Source organism: Strix uralensis, chromosome 24 (genome assembly GCF_047716275.1).
Source record: "Strix uralensis isolate ZFMK-TIS-50842 chromosome 24, bStrUra1, whole genome shotgun sequence".
Taxonomy (NCBI): domain Eukaryota; kingdom Metazoa; phylum Chordata; class Aves; order Strigiformes; family Strigidae; genus Strix; species Strix uralensis.
The window spans coordinates 8,607,216-8,626,671 of record NC_133995.1 but is presented as its reverse complement, the minus strand read 5'-3'; the positions used below and the strand labels follow the sequence as shown (position 1 = coordinate 8,626,671).

Sequence of the window (19,456 nt, the reverse complement as noted above, 5' to 3'; positions counted from 1 at the left end):
TCCCTAATATACTCTACAGAAGACCGCTTACAAAAGACAAACTGAGGTCAGCCTAACCCAGTCTGAGGTTGTATCAAGTCTGCGATGTGTTTTAGGAGATGAGAACTTAGTACTTTCTACTACCAAGAGTGCAGGAGAAAGCCAGCTATGTTTAAAATCACTCAGGGTGGCTGGGCTGCTTTAAAGGGGAGAAACCATCACTTAACCACTCACAATTGGCATTGCCGTGGGAAAATCCACTGACTCTTGCAACACCTACAAAGTAAAATAATTTTATTTAATCCATCAGGTTTTTTTCTTGTAGGAAACACACGCACAACCCCTGTGCAGCCGTGTCGCACCTCTGTGGCTGAGCGGCACCATCGCGGCAGCACACCTCTGCGGGGAGGCTGCAGCACACGCCAGCACCAGGCGCAGCATCACCCCACGCAGGAAACAGAAGCATCAGGCTCTGATACTATCAGGGTCCCTCTGAAATGAATCCGGCATCCCATCCCGTACCTCTCTAGCCCGCACACAAGCCCTGTTGCGTCCCGGCCCCCGCTTCCTCCTCCAGCCACCCGGGTGGCCCCTCGCTGCAGCGGGACGGGACGGAGGGGGACAGGCCATCCCCCCAGCCCTGCAGCGCAGACGTCACGCGTGCGACACTACTTGAAGAGCATCTACAAGCCATGAAAAAAGAAAAGGGCGGCAGGGAGAGCATGGAGGTGCACTCAGAGAGGGGACGCAGCATCTCGCTGGTCCTTGAGAGCAGAACAAGACCCAGTGCCACTGTCCCCCTGCCCCAGTAACACCTCTGGTTCCTTGTCCACATGTTTTAAAAGACTGTAATACTTGTGGTAGCACAATTCTTTGCTCAGTAAGACTGAACTGCAGCAGCAGTGATCCTTCAGACGGTAATCATAGCCATGGCTGCACCCCGCTGCCGTGACAGGCAAAGGGTTCTCTGCTGTCAGCCTTTTACAGGTTCAGCACCAGCTACACCAAAGTCTCCGTGCACTACTAAAAGCTTACAGCTCTGTGTTTCGCTCTGGTTTTGGAGTAGCAGATCAACATCCACAGATAAGCCTGCCAAGCAAGTGCTGTATTGCAGGAAGCCTTGTATTTTGCTTTTCGCTGCCGACCCCGGCTCAGCCTCCCCCAGCCCTGCCCGGGGTGGAAACCAGCACCTGTCGACTCCTGAGCCTGCAGCCTGGGACACGCAGACGTACCCCGAACACTGATGGGCAGCCGCCGTCTTTCACGAAGGGCCCTGGCAGCAGGGTCCCATCCTGCCCCGATCCGCAGGCAGGGCAGGACACACACCCACCCTGTGCTACCAGTGCTGAGGGGGCACAGCGAGACAAGTGTCCCTGGTCCTTCAAGCCCCAGATGAGATGGTCTGGCTTTATGTGGCTACTTGCTCTTCCCAAGAGCATTTCTGAAAGTTTCCACGTGATAAAAGAAGCAATTGTTCCCCTTTTAACGCTAGAATCATAGGAAGTTTAGTGAAAACCTAGTAATTTGGTTTTTTCAAATTTTTTTTTTAGCAGCTCTGCATCCAACACTTCAGAGCCATGGGCACATGCCAGCTTGGAGCCACAGAAACCAAAATGTTTTATAAACAGATAATGAAGCTGTCATAATGCTTGTCAAATATTTTTCCAAATATAATAGGAAGTGAGTCTACATCAAAGCAGAGCTCATTCAGGCAGCTCTTGCTGCAAGCATTTGCTTGGATCCGATCTGTACATACCTGAAAACAGGGACTTCGAGTGAAAGCACTGGCAGAGTCTCAGCTACAGGACTGAGGACAGACGAGAGCTCAGCCACGCGGGCCACATTGTCACTCGAGGTGCACAACACACAGCCCTAGTTTTAAAACGGGTCAGAGAAAAGGAACAGAAAAAAACAAGGCACCGAACGAGCACACACCAAACCACAAGCATCAGTTCCTAGAGACAACGTGAAATGGCCCCTCAAGGTGCAGCTCCTCGAGCCACGTGCACTGTTATCCCGACACGTACACTGCTCTCCTGCCGCTCCCGGGAAAGATGGACTGTGGCATCCCCGGGATGGAGAGAGGGGCAGGGAGCAAGCACCGTTCACCGGGCTTTAGCGAAGAAAAGAGAGGATAACCAACCACCTCCCGAGCACGGGCTTGCTCATCACCCACACCTCCCTTTTTCTAGCGGTCTGGTTTTCACATGTGGAAACCAAAATATTTAACATTTCCAAGGGGAAATGCACTGTCAGCATTTTACAGATTTGGGAGAGAAAGGCGCAGATGTCTGTGCGAAGTCCCGCTCTCCCATTGCCCTGAGAGAGGGGCAGATTCTTGGAACGTTACGGCCACATGTCTTAGTTATTTTTACCCTGGCAGTTAAATACTGAATCATGGCTACTATAAACAAACCTGTTTAATTCTGAACTTGTAAATGTTCTTCATGCCAGTTTTTAAAGTTACTATAAACTAGGCCATGAAAAGGAGTGGATTTTTTTTAAAAAGTGTCTGCTAAACATTCCTCAATACTCCACCAAAATCCCTTCATTATTCATAGCCATGTTTGCAAAACAAACTCAAATCCAGCACTTCTGCAAAGGAAAGATTTACGATGATCAAAATCACACTAAAACTGACAGATCCCCTCCGCAATAAAAAAACCTCAAACAAATAGAACAATACAGCAGTGAAGGCTGGAAGCACAAGACCTGGGGCTCTACCCTTGGCTTCACCAAGGACCGGCACTTGCCAAACCGTAGGCTGCAAAGTGCCAGCGGCACCGCGACGGTTCGGCCGCCTGGCCCCGGCACTGCCCAGCGACAGCTCCGTTCACCATCTGCTCCCTAATTACTTATTTGGTATACACCATGTTCTTAGATATTAAATTACCCAATGAAGTCTAAAGTGCATTAAATACTTCCCTAATATTAATCAAAGCTGTCAACAATTACGCAATTGTTACATGCGAGCTACGGAAACGTGCCCGGAAGAGGGATGGTGGATCACAAATGAAAGGGTGCTTGTCTGCAAATCACACAATTAATTAACAGACACCTCCCCTAAAAATTAGCGAGACAGACACCACCGTAGACTTACCCTATTAGTTAGCATGGTATTTACTTAAATAAAAATCACTGCTGTGGACTCACTTGCCAAGTCCCTTCCCCAGGGCAGTCCATCTCCCTGTCTTTAGAGTACACAGAAAACCTCCTCCACCTTTCCCGAGGCCATCAACATCAGAAGAATGAGAGGGGGAAAAAAAAGACAAGTCTAAGCAGAAAGCAGGACTTCAGCGTGACTTTAAAGTACACTCTGACAAACTTTCATTCACACAACCTTCGGAGTCTGCCTCTACTTTGTTACGCGTTATCGCTGCGGTATCTGACACCTAAGTAAATATATGTTACGTATCAACATTATATAATAGCATACGTATTTGATACATTATGGCAGGAATCTCACCCTCAACTTTACAATTTTAACAGTAAAAACATTACCATTTCCACTGACTGCTTTCAGCATCAAATCAAACACAAATCAAGGCAACAAGTGTGTAACTGACTGTGTGCATAATCATGTTGTAGGATGAGTCACCACCCAACTGCGGAGCATCACTGATTCCGCAGTGTACGTCCAGTCCCTCCAGGTTTATAAGCTTTTATTCTCCTAAAGTCAATGCAGGCCAAAACCTGAGCTATTTCTTGGAAAAACAAGGAAAACATTCTGGTTCCAGGCAGGAATTTACATTGCCTAATCAACCTATTTTATACTTCGGTGACTTCAGCATTAGAAAACAGTTATTTTGGACATTCAGAAACACGCGTACTCCTCAGGGGAAGCCTAAGTACACCAAAGAACTGCAGCAACTCATAAGTCAGTTCCAATTCCCAAAATAAGACTTGGGAATTGAATCTAATCCTCAACCACTACTGTGCTAAAAAGCATTTTAGTAAAGTAACTATAAACTGAATTCACTGTGATTAGTGAAAAGTATAACAATATTTCAATATTGTAACATTCTAATGTTTCTAAAAGAACTTTCACCAATAATTCATAAATTTACAAACACGAAGGCAGCAAAATTTTAATAACATACCTTGTCCAAGTGAGAGGCAATCCTGATTCAGTAATTTAAATCTAAATACATTCTTGTCTTTGAAGTACCAGATAAAAACAAAAAACCACACTGTGAAGCACATGCAAAAAATAAAGCTAGTGCCAAGCCAAGTAAGCAAACAGGTATTTGAAAACACAAGAGAAAACCAACATTGCTCTGAGATGTTATTTGAAGTGTTCAACCGGAAAAGGCAAGAGACCAGTCTTCAAATCTTGCACACATCCATTCTCAGAAACTCAAGTCCTGACCTTGTGCTCCTCTGAACCGCATCCAAATTGCCAGTTTCTGCATAATTTCACATCTCCCTCGGTGTATTGTGCAGGTTACTGATGCAGGGCCAAAGCCATAAAAGCCTGAGCTAAGAGTAAAGTCCTCTAGCAAGAGAGTCGTCCTTTCTGACTTCAGTGCTGAACAAACCGACTGCAGCACACACACACGAGTCGGGGAAACAAACTTCTCTGAAAACAGCAGTAATTCTGTCATTCCATAGTGATTTTATGTACACACTTCCTCCGTCTGTAATCTTTTCTGCAACCAGCTTCACGCTGAACTTGCAATTTTAAATATCATAACGTTAACTTCTATGGAAGTGACTGCCTACTTATTAATTTTAAATTTCTCTGCTGTAGAAGCACTCCAGGCACGGAACGAGTACTTTGGGCAGCTAAACCTTGCCACTGAAACGGCTAATTTATTTTTTGTCCTATCGGTCTGCATTTGCAGAAAGTTGCTAGGGACGTGTGCCAGGCAGACAGAGACAGGGGAAAGGAAGCCAGAAGCAAAACTCAAAGACCAACACACACTGCATCCCCAAATTAGAACAAAACGCGACGTCACTCGCTGTAATTGGCAGCCTCCCCTCCAAACGGGCTGCAGCACTGCTGCAAATTTAATACTAATGAGCACTGATCTGCAAACAAGAGCAAAGACATCCACCTAAACTGTGCAGATTTAGGAGAAAACAGACTTTTCTCAATTATACATATAAACCAGTTTAATAGGAAGCATTGTGTGGCCGCATGATGGGAACAGAAGGGCGATGAATCACCCAGCTAAGGCCTGTGCAGCAGCCAGCAGCAGAACACAGGTTCTCCCAGCCAGCGCCACGGTCCCACTCAGCTACTTCTCCTCATCTAGAGCTACTTGAGTATTTTCAGCAGAGGGGTTTACACAATTCAGAAAAGTTCCCGACAGCTTTTTTAGAAGAAGAAAAGAAAAATACTTCCTTTCCCCCTTCCTCATCAGCAAAGCATGTAAATGTTAAAGGGCATACACACAGAAGCCGTTCATGGGACTTCATCTGTTGTCTACCACATCCACAACTTGACACTGATTTTTAAGTCCTATACTTTTTTCTTTTTCTCCATTTTCTTTAGTGGAAAAAATGTTCTGACCTTTTTAAACACAGATTAAATTCCAGACAGACTCTAGGAGGCTCAACCATAGCAAAACACCAACTACATTATACTTGGTAAGAATAATTTGTTGTGCTGATAGTAGCTTGGCAACGTTCTTAACTATGTTCTTCCTGGTTTCTATAACAGAGTAAATAAGTGACATGAGGTAGGTAGATTGTCACTGCCATTTTAGCTTGCACTTTAATTGTTTTATTTCTGCAGTAATACTGACCAGGCACTGGTCACTGCCGGGGGGGCTGGAATCCAGTTTGTCCTTATTTGGTCTCCAGCATCAAATCTTTGATGGAGAAACCCATACAGCTTCCTCCCAATTAAGGTTTCTTAGAAACTTCCTGAAAAAATTGTAGAAGCTTAAACTGCTCTTCAAACGTATTTCTACCCATCAGTGATAAATTCTAAGCCTAATATTAAGCCTCTAAAAACGCGTTGTCTGTTAGCACGGACCACTGGCCAGCTTTTCAGGAGACTGGGCTAACTTACACATTCCAGAAAATATTAAGATTCTTTAAATCTTACTGGCAAAGCTGCAACAATCAGTTTGTGTGTATACACTGGAGTTGACCATGTAGACCAATCTAAAGGTCAGGTTTGCATATGCAGTCTAGAGATTTTCACTGCCTTAAAAATACTTTACTGTTTAGCGTGCGTCAGCCACAAGCAACCAAAACACCTACCGTTCCCACGCAACTGCAGCTAATTAAACGCCTGTTTTAACAATGATTTTTTGAATGAAAAGCCCCACTTACCATATGGCCACTTATTAATATTATACTGTTTATCGGTTGAAATGAAACCCCTACAGCAATGAGCAACCATGCAGTGAGTACCTAAATACAGTTAACGATGGATTTAGCACTATAAAGTAGAACTGTACCTCTTGAAACGTTTTCACAGCAAATTTTAAGGCTTTTTAGGAATCTGAATAGCAGTAAGTTAATGTACAGAATTAACTTCAAATAGAGGAAAAAGTAACAGTTTCATTACTATTTATAAAGAAATGAAGTTATTTAATATAGTACTTAATCCTTCACTGTTTAGCTCAGTCCCTTAATGCTGCTTCCTGGAACCTGGGGACAGAGTGGGGTGGAAACTGCATTTTCTTTTACAATAAAAATGAAGTTTTATTCTATGTGAAGATTCTACCTGAAGGAATATTCAAACATGTTACTAACATTTCAGTGCTGGAGCCTGAAGGGCATCACAGCAAGAACTTCCAGCCCAGGAGGGTTGAGAAGCGAACCGCTGGCAGATCTGACCTCTGCAATGGGGGTTCTCAGAAGTTTTTAAACCCTCCCGAATCTGTCAGGCTTAAAAGGACAAAACTGCTTTGACAATCCATCCTGGAATTTCCTTTATGGAAAATAAAAGGTGACACTAACCCCTAAAGGAAATAGCTCTGATTGTTTAAATCAGTTTTATATGAACTATTTCATTATTTATAGGTCAAGCTCGATTACAACCAAAATAGATTATTATACAGTTGTCTTTAAACAGCAGCGACAAACCACCCCCACGGGCAGTTGGACTCCTGCGCCCAGAAGAAGGGACGCTATGTTTAACTCACAAGGAAGGGAGGACACATCCTACAGCAGCGAAGAAGATGAGCACCACTGGCATCAGCCAGCTCTTCCCCTCCGCCCCATGAACAGTATTCAAACAGGAACAAAAAGTGTCTTCTTTTTTTTATGTCTTTGAAATGATAAGACATAAGGCAATAGGAGAAAAAAATATCTCCCATATTAGTATGCAAATTTGTTAAACGTATGGCCTGGAGACAGTTAGTTCTGCACTCTGAGCAAGACCTTAGAACACACCACACTTAATTTGAATGTTAATTGCCATTATCCACAATTTCTGTGCTTTCCATTTTGGTTAGGACACCTTTCCATCCAAGTTAAAACTCCCGTTCAACTGTTTCTTCTGAAGTAAATCTACAAATACAGCATCAGCCGTATGAATGCATGGGTACTACCACCACTGGTTTTAAATTTAGGAACTTTTTTAAACTTCTGCTCACACAGATGCAGTTCACATGAACTTGGCATGAAAAGGACAATAAAAGAAGTTTCAGCCTCTCAACTCTGTAGACTTGACTTAGTTTTTCTGACACCTGCTAATGGCACGCTCAGCTACCCTGCCGCCCTGCTCGAGCTTGTTCCAGTGCTAAATTGACTTGCACTTGATATTGTGCTTATGATGAGGGTTTAGAGCAAACAGTTCATTTAACTGAAATTACAGAATAAAGGAAAAGACCCACTTTCTCGGAATCACACTATTGAGGAAAGTGCTCTGGAGCATTAAAACATCTGTTTGATCATTTTAAATGAGATTCCTGAAAAAGCTTTATTCTACGTTTGAGTGCATTCCAGTGATCAATACGCCAATGCAGTGTATTCATGAAACAAGACAAAGCCATAATAATATTGTAATCCCTATGACTTTAAAACTGATCCGATGAGTTAAAAGCCCTAAATGGATGAATATTTCATGAGAAAGGCTGCCGGGAACTGTTTCAGTCTGTATCTTTAATCTTAATGTTATTTTCAACTACAATTAGTGTTATAATCCAAAGCAGAAAGCAACAATTGGCTAAATTTATTTTATCTTCACCTGTATTTATTTCATAAATCCATCAGGAGTTCTGTTCTTCAGGCCCAACATCCAGTAACAGTTACCCAGCACAGTACTAACATCCAATCTCAGCAAGATGTGCTGGAATGAGACTACTTATGCAAAAAGGAGAATTGCACCAGAAATAACCTTACCCAGTGAACTATGATTTACTTTAAACTATCACGTGGTAGGTGGCATATAAAAAGATATTATTCTGCATGTCAGCTGTCTGTAATGAAAGTTTTCCTCTTCTCAGCAGCCCCTCCCTACAGCTTCAAGTTTATTTGCATTAGAGGAGAGAATATTACATTAAAGGCAACATAAAAGGCACTGCAACCAAAACATCCAGCCGAACCGCTCCTCCCACATACTCAGTGCTTTCCAGAGTAAGGGTCTATGTCCAGCTAATGTGTTAAAAAGCGTGAGAAATGCCCAATTCCATACATTCACTTGGACAAAAACTAACAGTGGTCTTACTTCTAGAAGCGCGGAGCACTCCCAAGTGCGAGCAGCCAGATACAGCCACAGATGCTCAGATCTTCTAAGGAGCAGATTGCATAGCTGTGAGTTCAAACACAATACCCTAATTTAAATATGACAAATTCAAATTTTTTCTGTATTAGAACACTCCAGAACACATCATCATCGGATCCAACAAATATTTCAACAAAAAACCCCAAACATTCCAGCCAGCCTTGAATCTGCAGTTCTAGCCGCTCACAAGTGAAATGCAACTGTTTTTCTGTAATGCTCCAGCAAGCAGCAGTTATGCAACGCAACCGATCGACAAACATGATGTGTGCTACTAGTTGCAGTGCAGTTCCAAAAAGCAGTTTTTTCCCCAGTAACTTTTGACAGGGCGACAATTACCTGCTACAGAAACGCTCGTCCTACTTCTCACGTGAGTGTATGAAGCACCAGGGCAGCATGTGTTTTTGACTGCCTCATTTAAGCAATTAATAAAGATCTGTTTCAGCCATAACACAATCACTGCTGTTGACATATCCAGAGCTCTTGTTTCAGTGCCCCAGATGGATTTAAATACTTTCCATCTTATCAATATTCAAAATAAATAACAAACCATAATGACTCGCCACCTGCTCAACAAGACTGCTATTGCCTGGCTCCCCATATTTTCAGTCAGACAAAGTGAAGAGGGTGAGAAAGCCAAGCCAACCACCTGCAGCCGTGGGCTGTAAACAGCCCTGGAGCTTCCTTTTTTGCTGTTTGTCCTACATTACCTGGTTCTTCCCTGTTACAAAAGCCCTGGGGGAGGGTCAGACCTTCCCCCAGATAAAGAATTTTGTTCATCAAATGTAAACAAACAGCAGTTTTCAAAACACACTAAGGTCTGCTTTTGTCAGCATCTCGATTTCTCAATCAAAAAAATTAACTATGCGCTTTCAGCTGGGTTCAGGTCAAGCCACTCCAGCTGCACTGAGAAGTGCCTGTTCAGGTATAGCCGGTATTTCCCAGCACCCAAGACCTGCTGGACCACTCGCAGCACCGAGCAGTAACACACATCAAAACATCGTCTTCATGTGGCCGCATTCAGATTCGTGCAGAGCTACCCAACCTGCTCCAGCCAGCTGACACGGTGAGAAACCAGCCCTCTGTCATGCCCTGTGGACTCCTACCACGGGAGAAACAGAAGCAACACAGCTTTAAATCTCACCTTTAACTAGATGCACCAGCTACTACAGTGTTGTGAGTGCAATCTGCAAATATAAAAGTTATAAAATCCAAAACGATTGGTGATCAAAATTAGGGAAGGTTTCTGCTGTCCCATTTCTTCCCACACACACCTCAAAGGATCTTCCCACAGCAGATGAATGCAATTTGAGTTTAAACACACCATTTCTGATTAGGAATGTAACACTCAGTGCCTCCTCCTTGAACACCACCCATCTTCCCACAGCCTCTCATTTTAATATCATTAAATGGACTACTTTAGACAACCTTAATTACTGCAGTATTTGCAAGGGGAGAAGTGATCTCTCAGTAACCAGTTTCTGTCCTGTTCAGAGCTCTGGAGATCAAAACTTGTTTCATACCAAACCTGGAAGTGAAATGGCATCAGCAGGTCTAGCACCAGAATGAAATGCTTCTGTGGAAATACCAGATACCAGGAGCTGAGTGGGTACACGTTGTGTCCTGCCCAGTGCTCTGCTGTCACTAGGGTCTATACAGCCCCCCCATGCTCCCCTTTCTTCAGATGGGAGCTCAGAAAATAGGCATTAATTAACAATTATCATTATCACAGGAAGGAACAGGAAGCTTCTAATAATGAGCCATTTGGCTCTGAATGGTTTCAGTCAGCCAGCAGACGTGTAAAACCAACTCACAGATGACGTCTTGTAACAGTCACCAACACAACAAGCAAAGCCAACTGAAAGACAAGCAGCAAAGACCCTGGATTTGTTGCAACAGAAAGGCAGCTTGATACAAGCTCCCATAAATACAGGCTGTTCCTGGCAAATAACAATCCGTTACCACTGAGGACAGAGAGCAAATTTTCACCTATTTATCCACCTTCCAGAATAAGCAGCAGGTCACGTCCTTTCCAGCTGCAACAGGCAAAGCAGATAACCACCGCGTTACCTCGGCTACAGTCCCAGCACAAGACTGACAGAAGGACACTGCCCTAAGTCAGACGTAGTCAGGAACTGCAGTTTCTTGTTCTCCTCAAGACTCCTTCCCTCTACCAGCAGTGGTACTTGCACAACCACACAATGAGTCAGAACAAGAAGTGATCTGGCTGAAAACTACATATGTATTTTTGGGACTAGCTCAGCTGCCAGCTAGCTAAGCTCCCTCAATTACCTCAATATCTGAGAGTGCAAGTATCAGAGTAAGGGGGACACTGGGGTGTGTGACTGCATTTAGTGACCATGAAACCACAGCCTGAAGCGCTGGTGGCCGGAGCTCTCACTGCATCTCACCCGCTCTACCAGGTAACACAACCGTGCCACGTAAACAGTGACCCAGAGGGTAACTCAGATTGCAATGGATCTCCAAAGGTCCCTGCTCCAACCCCCTGCTCCAAACAGGGCTAGCCTCAAAGTCAGACCAGTCAAGTTCTGCGTATCTCCAGCGGCAGAGTCTCCAGAAGGTCCCGGGCAGCCTGTTCCAGCGCTTCACCGCTCGCACGGGAACAGCCCGGCCTTGCTTTAACTGACATTTCCCTTGCTGCCACTTGTCACCCTGGCCTCCTGTCCCCCGCGCGTGCAGCGTTGCCTTTCCCGTGCCATGGCAGGCTCCAAGAGATCAGCAGGGTCAGTCACTTGGTGACACAGCTGTGGATGCTGAGGCAAAACCAAACTCACACCACGAGGTTTCAGAACCCGCTTTGCTCATCCACGAACAGCTTTCGTCAAACGTTCTCAATTTCCTTTGCTTCTAACACTGATCTTAACAGTCATGAAACATCTACTTTATACATCATACCTCATATAATTTGAAAAAATCTTTTCTTTGCACATGGAAGACACTGTCTACAGAAGCCTGAGTTACTTACTCTGCCTCTCAGGACTGTCACCCACAGCAAATCCACTCTGACCTTGGAGGATGCCTTTTCACGGCATGCTCTGACACCCGAGCAAAAGCAAATCAACTCAAAGCACACTCAGCTGGAGTCTCAAGAGTTTACATTAAAGCCATCTCATCTTGTAGTTGCTTTCAATCTGGGTGACACTCCATGAAATACAACATCATTTTTTATATACTATAACCAGGTTTCTCCTAAAAATCTTACATTATTGGAACAAATGTGCTGAATGCCAGGTCCACTAGCTAAACAGCAACCTTGAAAAGCATGTAATTTGTATTTACAAAAAGCTCAAGGGTATGGCTAGGAAAAAAAGCTTTTACTCTAAAATCTTGTCTATTTTATAAATCAATAGATACCATGCATTCTGGAGACCTTGCTTATGTATAAATCAAGAAATCTTAAGGAGAAAGTTGGACTAGATGATGATTGCAGATCCCTTCCAACTGAAATATTCTATTCTATTCTGAAAGGAAAAAACTAGATGCACCCGAGGAATCTGTATTACTTACGATACAGGATTGTTTTCCAGAGAATCAGGAGGAACATCTGGCCAAGCTTCACACCCTGTTCATGAAACATCACACTAGGGAGTTCAAACCCTTTATTTGTTTCCTGGTGCCCGAGTGATCCAGCCCTAAAGATGCAGAGTCCCTCCAGAGGCAGCTCTGTCCTCAGGCAGCTGGGACCTCCCGGAAGCCCACAGGCAGGGACACAAATTCAGGCAGGAAAACAAGAGCGGGGGACACCTCGGAGCAGAACTGGTCATCAGGCCAAGACCAGGGCAGGACAACCTCACCCGAGTCACCTGGAACAAAGACTTGTCTCAACACAAATCTAAACTACATTTGGTTTGGACTATCAATGAATATTTAAATAAGTTACCATTCCTGCAGTAACTTTCCTAGGTGGTGTAGGACTTTTAGGGAAGAAAGCTAAAAGCAATGCTGAAATACAGAATTAATGTCATATGGCTAGATGATATTTTTTCAACGTGTAATTTACAAGTATATATGCAGGCTAACCAAAGGTTATTTCTATTTCAACATATTTATACAAAAAGTGTGCCCACAGATACTTTATATTAGATAATATTTTTTTTATATCCTTCTTACTCAGAAGCTATTAATGAAAGTAGATCTTCACACTTACTTTAATCCTTTCTCTTCTGGTATATAATTTCAACAGTTCTTCATTTAACCAACACGGACTTTTTTTTTTTTTTTTTAATTCTAATATTAGTGTTGGAGAGACTAAACCGGATCAGTTAGACTCCTGCTTGGATCTTGCTTCCAAGTGTTCCTGAGTGCTCAACAATAAAAATTCAACAACAGGAAAGCACGGGAGTTAAATCTATGACTTGCCTAAGAGCTCTAATCTTACTGTACAACTGCAGAGGATGAATAACCAACTACTACTGCTAACTGTACAGCTTCAAAAAAAAAAGAAAGAAGTCAACCATTCTGGGAAATGTTTTACCCATAAAAACTGTGCCTCTCTTCTTGGACTGACTAATGCAATCTATCACTTCTATATGTAGGATTGAAATAAATTCATCTTCCCAACTTTATGCTCTATTTAACCATTTCCATTAACTGAAATATACTGAACTGGATTATATTTGCAACACTAGCAGTGGCAAGTATTGTATTTTCAGTCTGGTGAATAACAGCCATCAGCTAATACAGCCACAGTCTTGTTCCAACCTGTGCTTTATGAACAAAAAGCAAGGTCGTCCTTTATCCTCTCCATACTTATGATGCTAGGATATAATCCAAGGAGAAAACTGTTGGACGGGTGAACTTTTTAGGACATTAATTTATACCCAGAGTGCAGTCTAGGAACCCGAATAATCTCAAATCCTGGCTGCCACCAGACTTCAGTACTGCAGCAAAAAAAACACCTCACACAAGTTTTAGCATCTGAACAGGACAGACTGGATCAAACAAGATAGCTCAGCAAGATTAACTTTTCTTTCCAACTTTCTAATATCCTTACTTATCTTGGCCATTAGGTGTCACGTTTCCAGGAGCAGAAGCTTTTGCAAAGTGTGAACAGAAATGCCCAAGTAAAAATCTGACCCTGGGATTTACGAGCACCCCTTTCAGAAGATGCTTTCATTAAAATTCTGTTTAATTTTCTATTGCCTATTAAATAAGAGAGTAAAAGCACATCAGTAACTACTTCAGAGCTCAGCACAAAATGAATTCAGGCTGTACTCCACCCACCATCCCCACTATCTCCCCTTAAAAAAAACCCCAAAACCCACCTCAAATCAAGGCAAAAAAAAAAAAAAAAAAAAAAATCGAAGCACAACCCCAGGGCTTGACCAAGTTTTAAAAGTTAGGTCTCTCTTGAATCTGCTTCTGCAGAATTGAACAGACAAAGCTACCAGACGTGCTTGATGTTTAACATTAATCTGGCTTATCAGAAATCAAAAGAAAGTAATAAAATAGGAAGTCGCCCATATTATCCTAAAAAAAAGTTTTGATCAGGATCCACCGCCAGACTCAGCTGACCGAGCCCAGCAGCGTTTTGCCAAACTGGTGTCAACAAGATCAAAAGTGACACCAGACCCAGGGGAATTCTGAATTTCAAACAGCTACAAGTAAAAAAAATTTCAAATATAAAGAGTAAAGATTTGAACTCTATGTATGTTCAAAAGATTCACTTCCTCTTCTCCAGTCTAAACAGATAACATGCTCCTGTTCTCAGAATATTAGCATTCCTTTTTAAGATCTTTTTTTTTTTAAAGTCTCTGTAAAGTTGCACAGAAGCAATCTGTTCTCTAAATACCAAGTACAAGTTCAAAGTGCCCCCGAGTGCACAGTGCATGCGCACGGCACAAGGGAAAACACTGCAATATATAGTACAAACAAATGTTTAGAGTTGTTTATGCCTAAAACTGTGATTCAATATACAATTAAAACTTTCATGTTAGAGTAGGTCCACATGCTACACTAACTGCCATCTAATTACATTTCAGTTTTTTAAGAACAGTCCTCTGACTGGATGAGCAGCCACGAAATGTATCACAAATAGTCTATGTCTGTATATTTGCAGTTTATGGCTTCAAATATAAACCGTTTTGATAAACTGCGTAAACATTAGTCTCCAAATAAAAGCATTAACGTGTCACTGGAATTACACTGTACTAGTAATTTAGTCCATTTGGCACACAGTCCTCTCAAAATCTTCAGCAAAGCTACTTACCCTAAAAACAGCCACGCCAGAGCCGAGACACGTGATGACAGACACCACTCTCAGCTTCCCTGGAGTCTTCAGAATTACAACTCCTGGGTCTGCCAGCACCGGCTGAGCCTACTGACCAGCACCAAGGTTTCCTCTGCACCATGCTTGGTCCCTTGAGCAGATCACCTACACCCTTCCGGACATACTCTCCTAAATTTAAAAAGGCCGTAAGAAATATCTGTTTTTAAGAAGTGTAACTCACTTTTCTGGGGATGATCTTAGCCTGACAGAACACAAACACTGCTCTCCTCCTGGTGCGTAGAAAACACTGTGCATGAAAACAGATTATTTTTAGAAGCAGTGTATGTGAGCACAGCACTTCCTGTCGACTCCACCTTGAAGAACGACATACATATTCTCATGCTCATTTCCAAAACTACAATTTCACAACTTCTGCTACCCAGCACAACAGAGGGAAGGAAGGGATGATCTGCTGAGAACTGCAAGTGACAATTTCCCGCTGCCTAACTTGGCATCAAAAACTTTTGTTGGAGTATGTTGTCAGTCTTCAGGCAATCACGTCAATAAATCGATGGCATGTTTTCTGCCACAATGATGAACAGATCGTTAAATGTTTTTATTTATTACACTGATCTTTTCCATAGCAACAGGATGTGAACACGGCATTCCCAGTGTAATGAAGTCACTATAGCAACACGGTATGATGTCAGAATAATCATCCAGCACTTCATGCTTGGGACATGGTGAACTACACCGCTTCTATAAATTAAAGAAGTTGCAGATAGCACAAAGGCAATGGTGCTCCATCTAAAACTTCCCTTTAAGTTGCCTCATTTTGGATAACTTCTCATTAAAGGCACAGACCTTTGACTGCTAACACACTACTTTATCTCTCCATAGCCTCATCTGTTACTGCCTAAAAGCCTCACGAATTCCCACATTAAAACCCTTTCAGAATCTGAGGGATCTGCTAGCACTAGTGAAAGTTAATGACATACCATTTCAGTAAGAAAAAGCAACGACAAAAATCACAACAGTGAAACATTTCACGGCAGACAGCCACTCTCAGCTGAACAGCCGGTTTCCTCAATTTAACTCTTCAAATAATCTGGTGTCTCTTTTCACATGGAGCAATACTACTACTCAGACAGAATTACAAAAGCAACAGAATTACAGAGTGCTGATATAATACTCCAAAGGCAGACAGGCGTTTTCAAGTCAAACGACTATTTCCAGAAATATTATCTCCCTTGTTAAGCTACTGAAAGGAAAAAAAAAAACCAGAGTTTTCATGGTTTGCCCTTCCTGTTTGCAGCTCTTTCCAAGTTGTGAGCAAAGCAAAACCCAAGAGCTGATTCCAGTTCTGTGTTGGTCACTATTGACTCGGCACGTCCAAACCCCAACCCTCCTGCTGACAAAGCTTCGCAGCAATCCTTGCACCAAAACCACCTGTATTGTAGCTCAAACACTGCAAGCAGAGACACTAATTAACAAAAAGTATCTGAACGCAAAAGTTTCCCTACACAGAGAACATTTTCTCTTTAAACTCTTTCTTTAAAGAGACTGAAGGAAGCACAAGAAACCATCTCAGAGCTGCAGTGGTCCGAGACCACCTGTCCCTGGGCCTGGAGGACAAGGGTGGGCCAGGACATCGCTCCGCACGGCTCGTGAGGGGCTGCTCAGCGCCCGCTTCTGACACGAAGCTGTCGCCTTGGCCTGGCTCGTCCCACCTGCCTGCCGCTCCAGCCTCCTACCCAAGCCTCCCCCCAAACCTCCCGCCCAAACCTTCTACCCAAACCTCTCCTAAAACCTCCCCCCACACCTCCCGCTGCCAGAGAAGCGGGGTGCTCAGTGATGGCCGGCCCTCGCCCCGCCGCCCTCCCGCACCCCTCCGGCCTCGCTCCCCCGTTACCTCCAGCCGTCTTCGGGGACGACAGCGCCAGACCCTTCCTCGCCCCTTTACATCTCGGGGCCAGCGAGCCGACACGCGCTCCCCTCGAGCCCGCGACGCCCGGCGCACACCTGCCCACACCAGACACCGGAAGGATCCCGGTTATCTCCCGAGGCACCGGGACACCCTTCCCCGCGCCCAGGGCCAACCGCCCCCGCCCGGCGGCCTCCCGCCCGCCTTCCCCCGCCTCGGCCGCACAAGATGGATGTCCGGCCGGCGCCCGCCGGGGACGGGGCAGCACCCCCACGCCACCGGGCGGCCCGGGAACCCCCACACCGCCCCGGCCGGGGCCCAGCGCGGGCGCCCGCCTCCCGCCCCGCCGCGGCCGGGGAGAAGCCGCCTGCCCCGCCGTCCCGGGGAGGGAGCGCTCAGCCCGGCCCCGCTGTCACCGCCTCGCTGCCGGGCCCCGCCGCCCGCCCTGACCCGCTCGCTCCCGCCCCGGGACGCGGCCCCGCGGCCTTGTCGCGGCCAGGCCCCAGCGGGGGCTCCCGGCGCCGGCCCCGCCGCCGTACCCCCCCCGCCGTACCCCGCCGCCGCCGCCGCCCCGCTCACCCGCCGCCTCCCGGGCCGCCTCCCGCCGCCGCTCGGCTCCGGGCTCGGCTGCTGTGCGCGGCGGCGGCGCCGCGTCCGCTCCGCCCTCACCGGCCGCGGCCTGGGGAGGAGCCAGCGGGGCGGGCGGGGGCGCGGGGCGGCGGGAGGGGACGCGACCGGGGAGGCCGCGGAAAGTTCCGGGCGGCGGCGGCGGGGCAGGTGCCGGGGCCACCCTCGGCCTCCCCCGGGACCCGTCCCCGCTGTGCGTGTGTGTGTGTGTCCCCCGCCCCGGGCGAAGGTCACCGGCGAGGGGAGTCCCGGCTCCGCCACAGGGGCCATGGCGGCCGCTGGGCCTCGGCCTCCCCGAGCGGCTCCGCGGGGACCCGCCCGGGCACCGGCTGCTCCCCCCCGCCGAGCCTGCAGCTACCGGAGCGGGACCGAGCGGGTAACGAGGCCGAGAGCCGGCCCTCCCCGAGGGGGTCGGAACCCCAGGGGCGGCTGCTGCTCCCCTCCACCGCGCTGCCGCCGTCGCCTTCACAACTTCGGCGTTTGCTGAAACACAGCGCTTGATAATAGTGTGAGTTTCTTTATTTTAAAAAAGCATAAAGAATTATAACATTGGAGTAAACTCTATCTGTGATCAAGGAGAAACGGATGAAACGCAGAAAGGAAACAACACATCAACCCTGATGCTGTTTTCATGTCACTTGGGGCCTGCGAGTGACAGCAGCCGTGCACGAAGGGTCGGGTCAGAAGTTCACCGTAGTCGCTGCAGGGTCTCATGATCTGTTAGATCGCTCCCTTAGCGCTAACAAACTATAACTCAGCTATAAAACATATACTCAAGAAAAGCTAATGTCAACAGTTTCAGTAAAATGTTAATTTTTTTTTCTGGTTAAAAATGCATCAATGCCCCACGAAGAGCTGTAATTGCTTCCATGATTGGAACGCTGAGCTCTCCATCGCAGCAGCGTGACCTGAAACGCAGAGGGAGACCTCAAGCACAGTGTCACCTCCTTAGGTAAGCGGGGACAGGACGAGGACTGCAGCCACCCTCCCCGGCAGCGGGCAGCGTACCGGGTGCCCTCCCCAGCACTCTGGTCTCTTCACTTGCAAAACTTCAGGGACACGAGCTGGAGACTTATTGAAGTCTGAGGAGAAAACAATAATAGCTTTGCATTCACGTTGCCTTTCGTCCAGAACTCCAACAAAATTGCTAAATGTTACTCATCTGGCTTTACAGATGAGGAAACTAAGAGAAAGAGATTAAATGACTTATCTGAAATCCCAGCAAGTCAGTGGCCAGGAGGGGAATACAGCTCAGAGTCCCCACACTCGTCCTCCACTTTGAGAGAAAACTGCTCTAGTTCTCCTGCTGACGCTCTTTGTGCATGCATTAAAAATACACAGTACAGAGAATTTTGCTTCCAGGTACAACTCATGGCTGCTGATACAGATTTATAAATCCCAGGTTTTTATGGCTCAGGTCCTAGTGAGGCATCTCCCTCCCCAGGGACCACCGTGCTGGGAGCGAGCAGGTGAATCACTTTCTGAATTAGCATGGCTGGAGGCAGGGTAATCTCAGCAGAGGGATTCCCACATTTTCTTTCTCCACAGGACTCAGCCTTGCCAGCCTCAGTAGCAGGGCTCACTCACTCCTCTCGGAGCAGGACGGTCGGTGTGGTGGCATCATCTGCCTTCAAGGATGCTTAACACTGGTGGTTGAGCAACTTGTTTCCTCTGAATACAAACACTATCGTGAAATCTGTGAACTTAGGAAGTTACTAGCTCTATGCTGAAAACATGAGGCTGTATCTAGAAAACATGCAGAGACAAAATATCAGCAGTAACTTCTGTTTTAAAAGCTGTGAAGTCAGTTAATAATCATTCTCATGCACAGAAACTGCACAGGGAGACCCAGGTAAAGCCTTCTGCAAGGCTTCACCCAATGTTTCCTTTAAAATTAAAGGTTTAATAAACTTTGCCTCAAATATCAATGTATCTGCAGCTTCTCCCACTCAGCACTACTGGCTGAAGAATTTTATTGTACCCAATGAATCAAACACTTATCTATTTCATGGGT

The 19,456-nt window shown here is 45.6% G+C and overlaps 1 protein-coding gene across 10 annotated transcripts in view; it reads right to left on the bottom strand.

Annotated features, from left to right (window-relative positions):
- The window catches only part of RAP1A (RAP1A, member of RAS oncogene family), a 42,273-nt gene extending 24,654 nt beyond the window's left edge, over window positions 1-17,619 (bottom strand). For 2 of the 10 annotated variants that reach the window (XM_074894067.1, XM_074894066.1), the window contains exons 1-2: window positions 17,395-17,511; window positions 16,804-16,913 (exon numbers count right to left, since the gene is read on the bottom strand). Coding sequence is in view for 1 of the 10 variants with exons in the window: in XM_074894061.1 (XP_074750162.1) it covers window positions 12,191-12,260 (70 nt within the window). In the remaining 9 variants the exon portion in view is untranslated. Of the gene's footprint in view, window positions 1-12,190; window positions 12,276-14,891; window positions 15,080-15,132; window positions 15,155-16,803; window positions 16,914-17,394 lie in introns of those variants that run through there. The other 8 variants (XM_074894062.1, XM_074894070.1, XM_074894068.1 and 5 more) reach the window with 8 other exon arrangements.
- Between the last annotated feature and the right edge of the window lie 1,837 nt (window positions 17,620-19,456).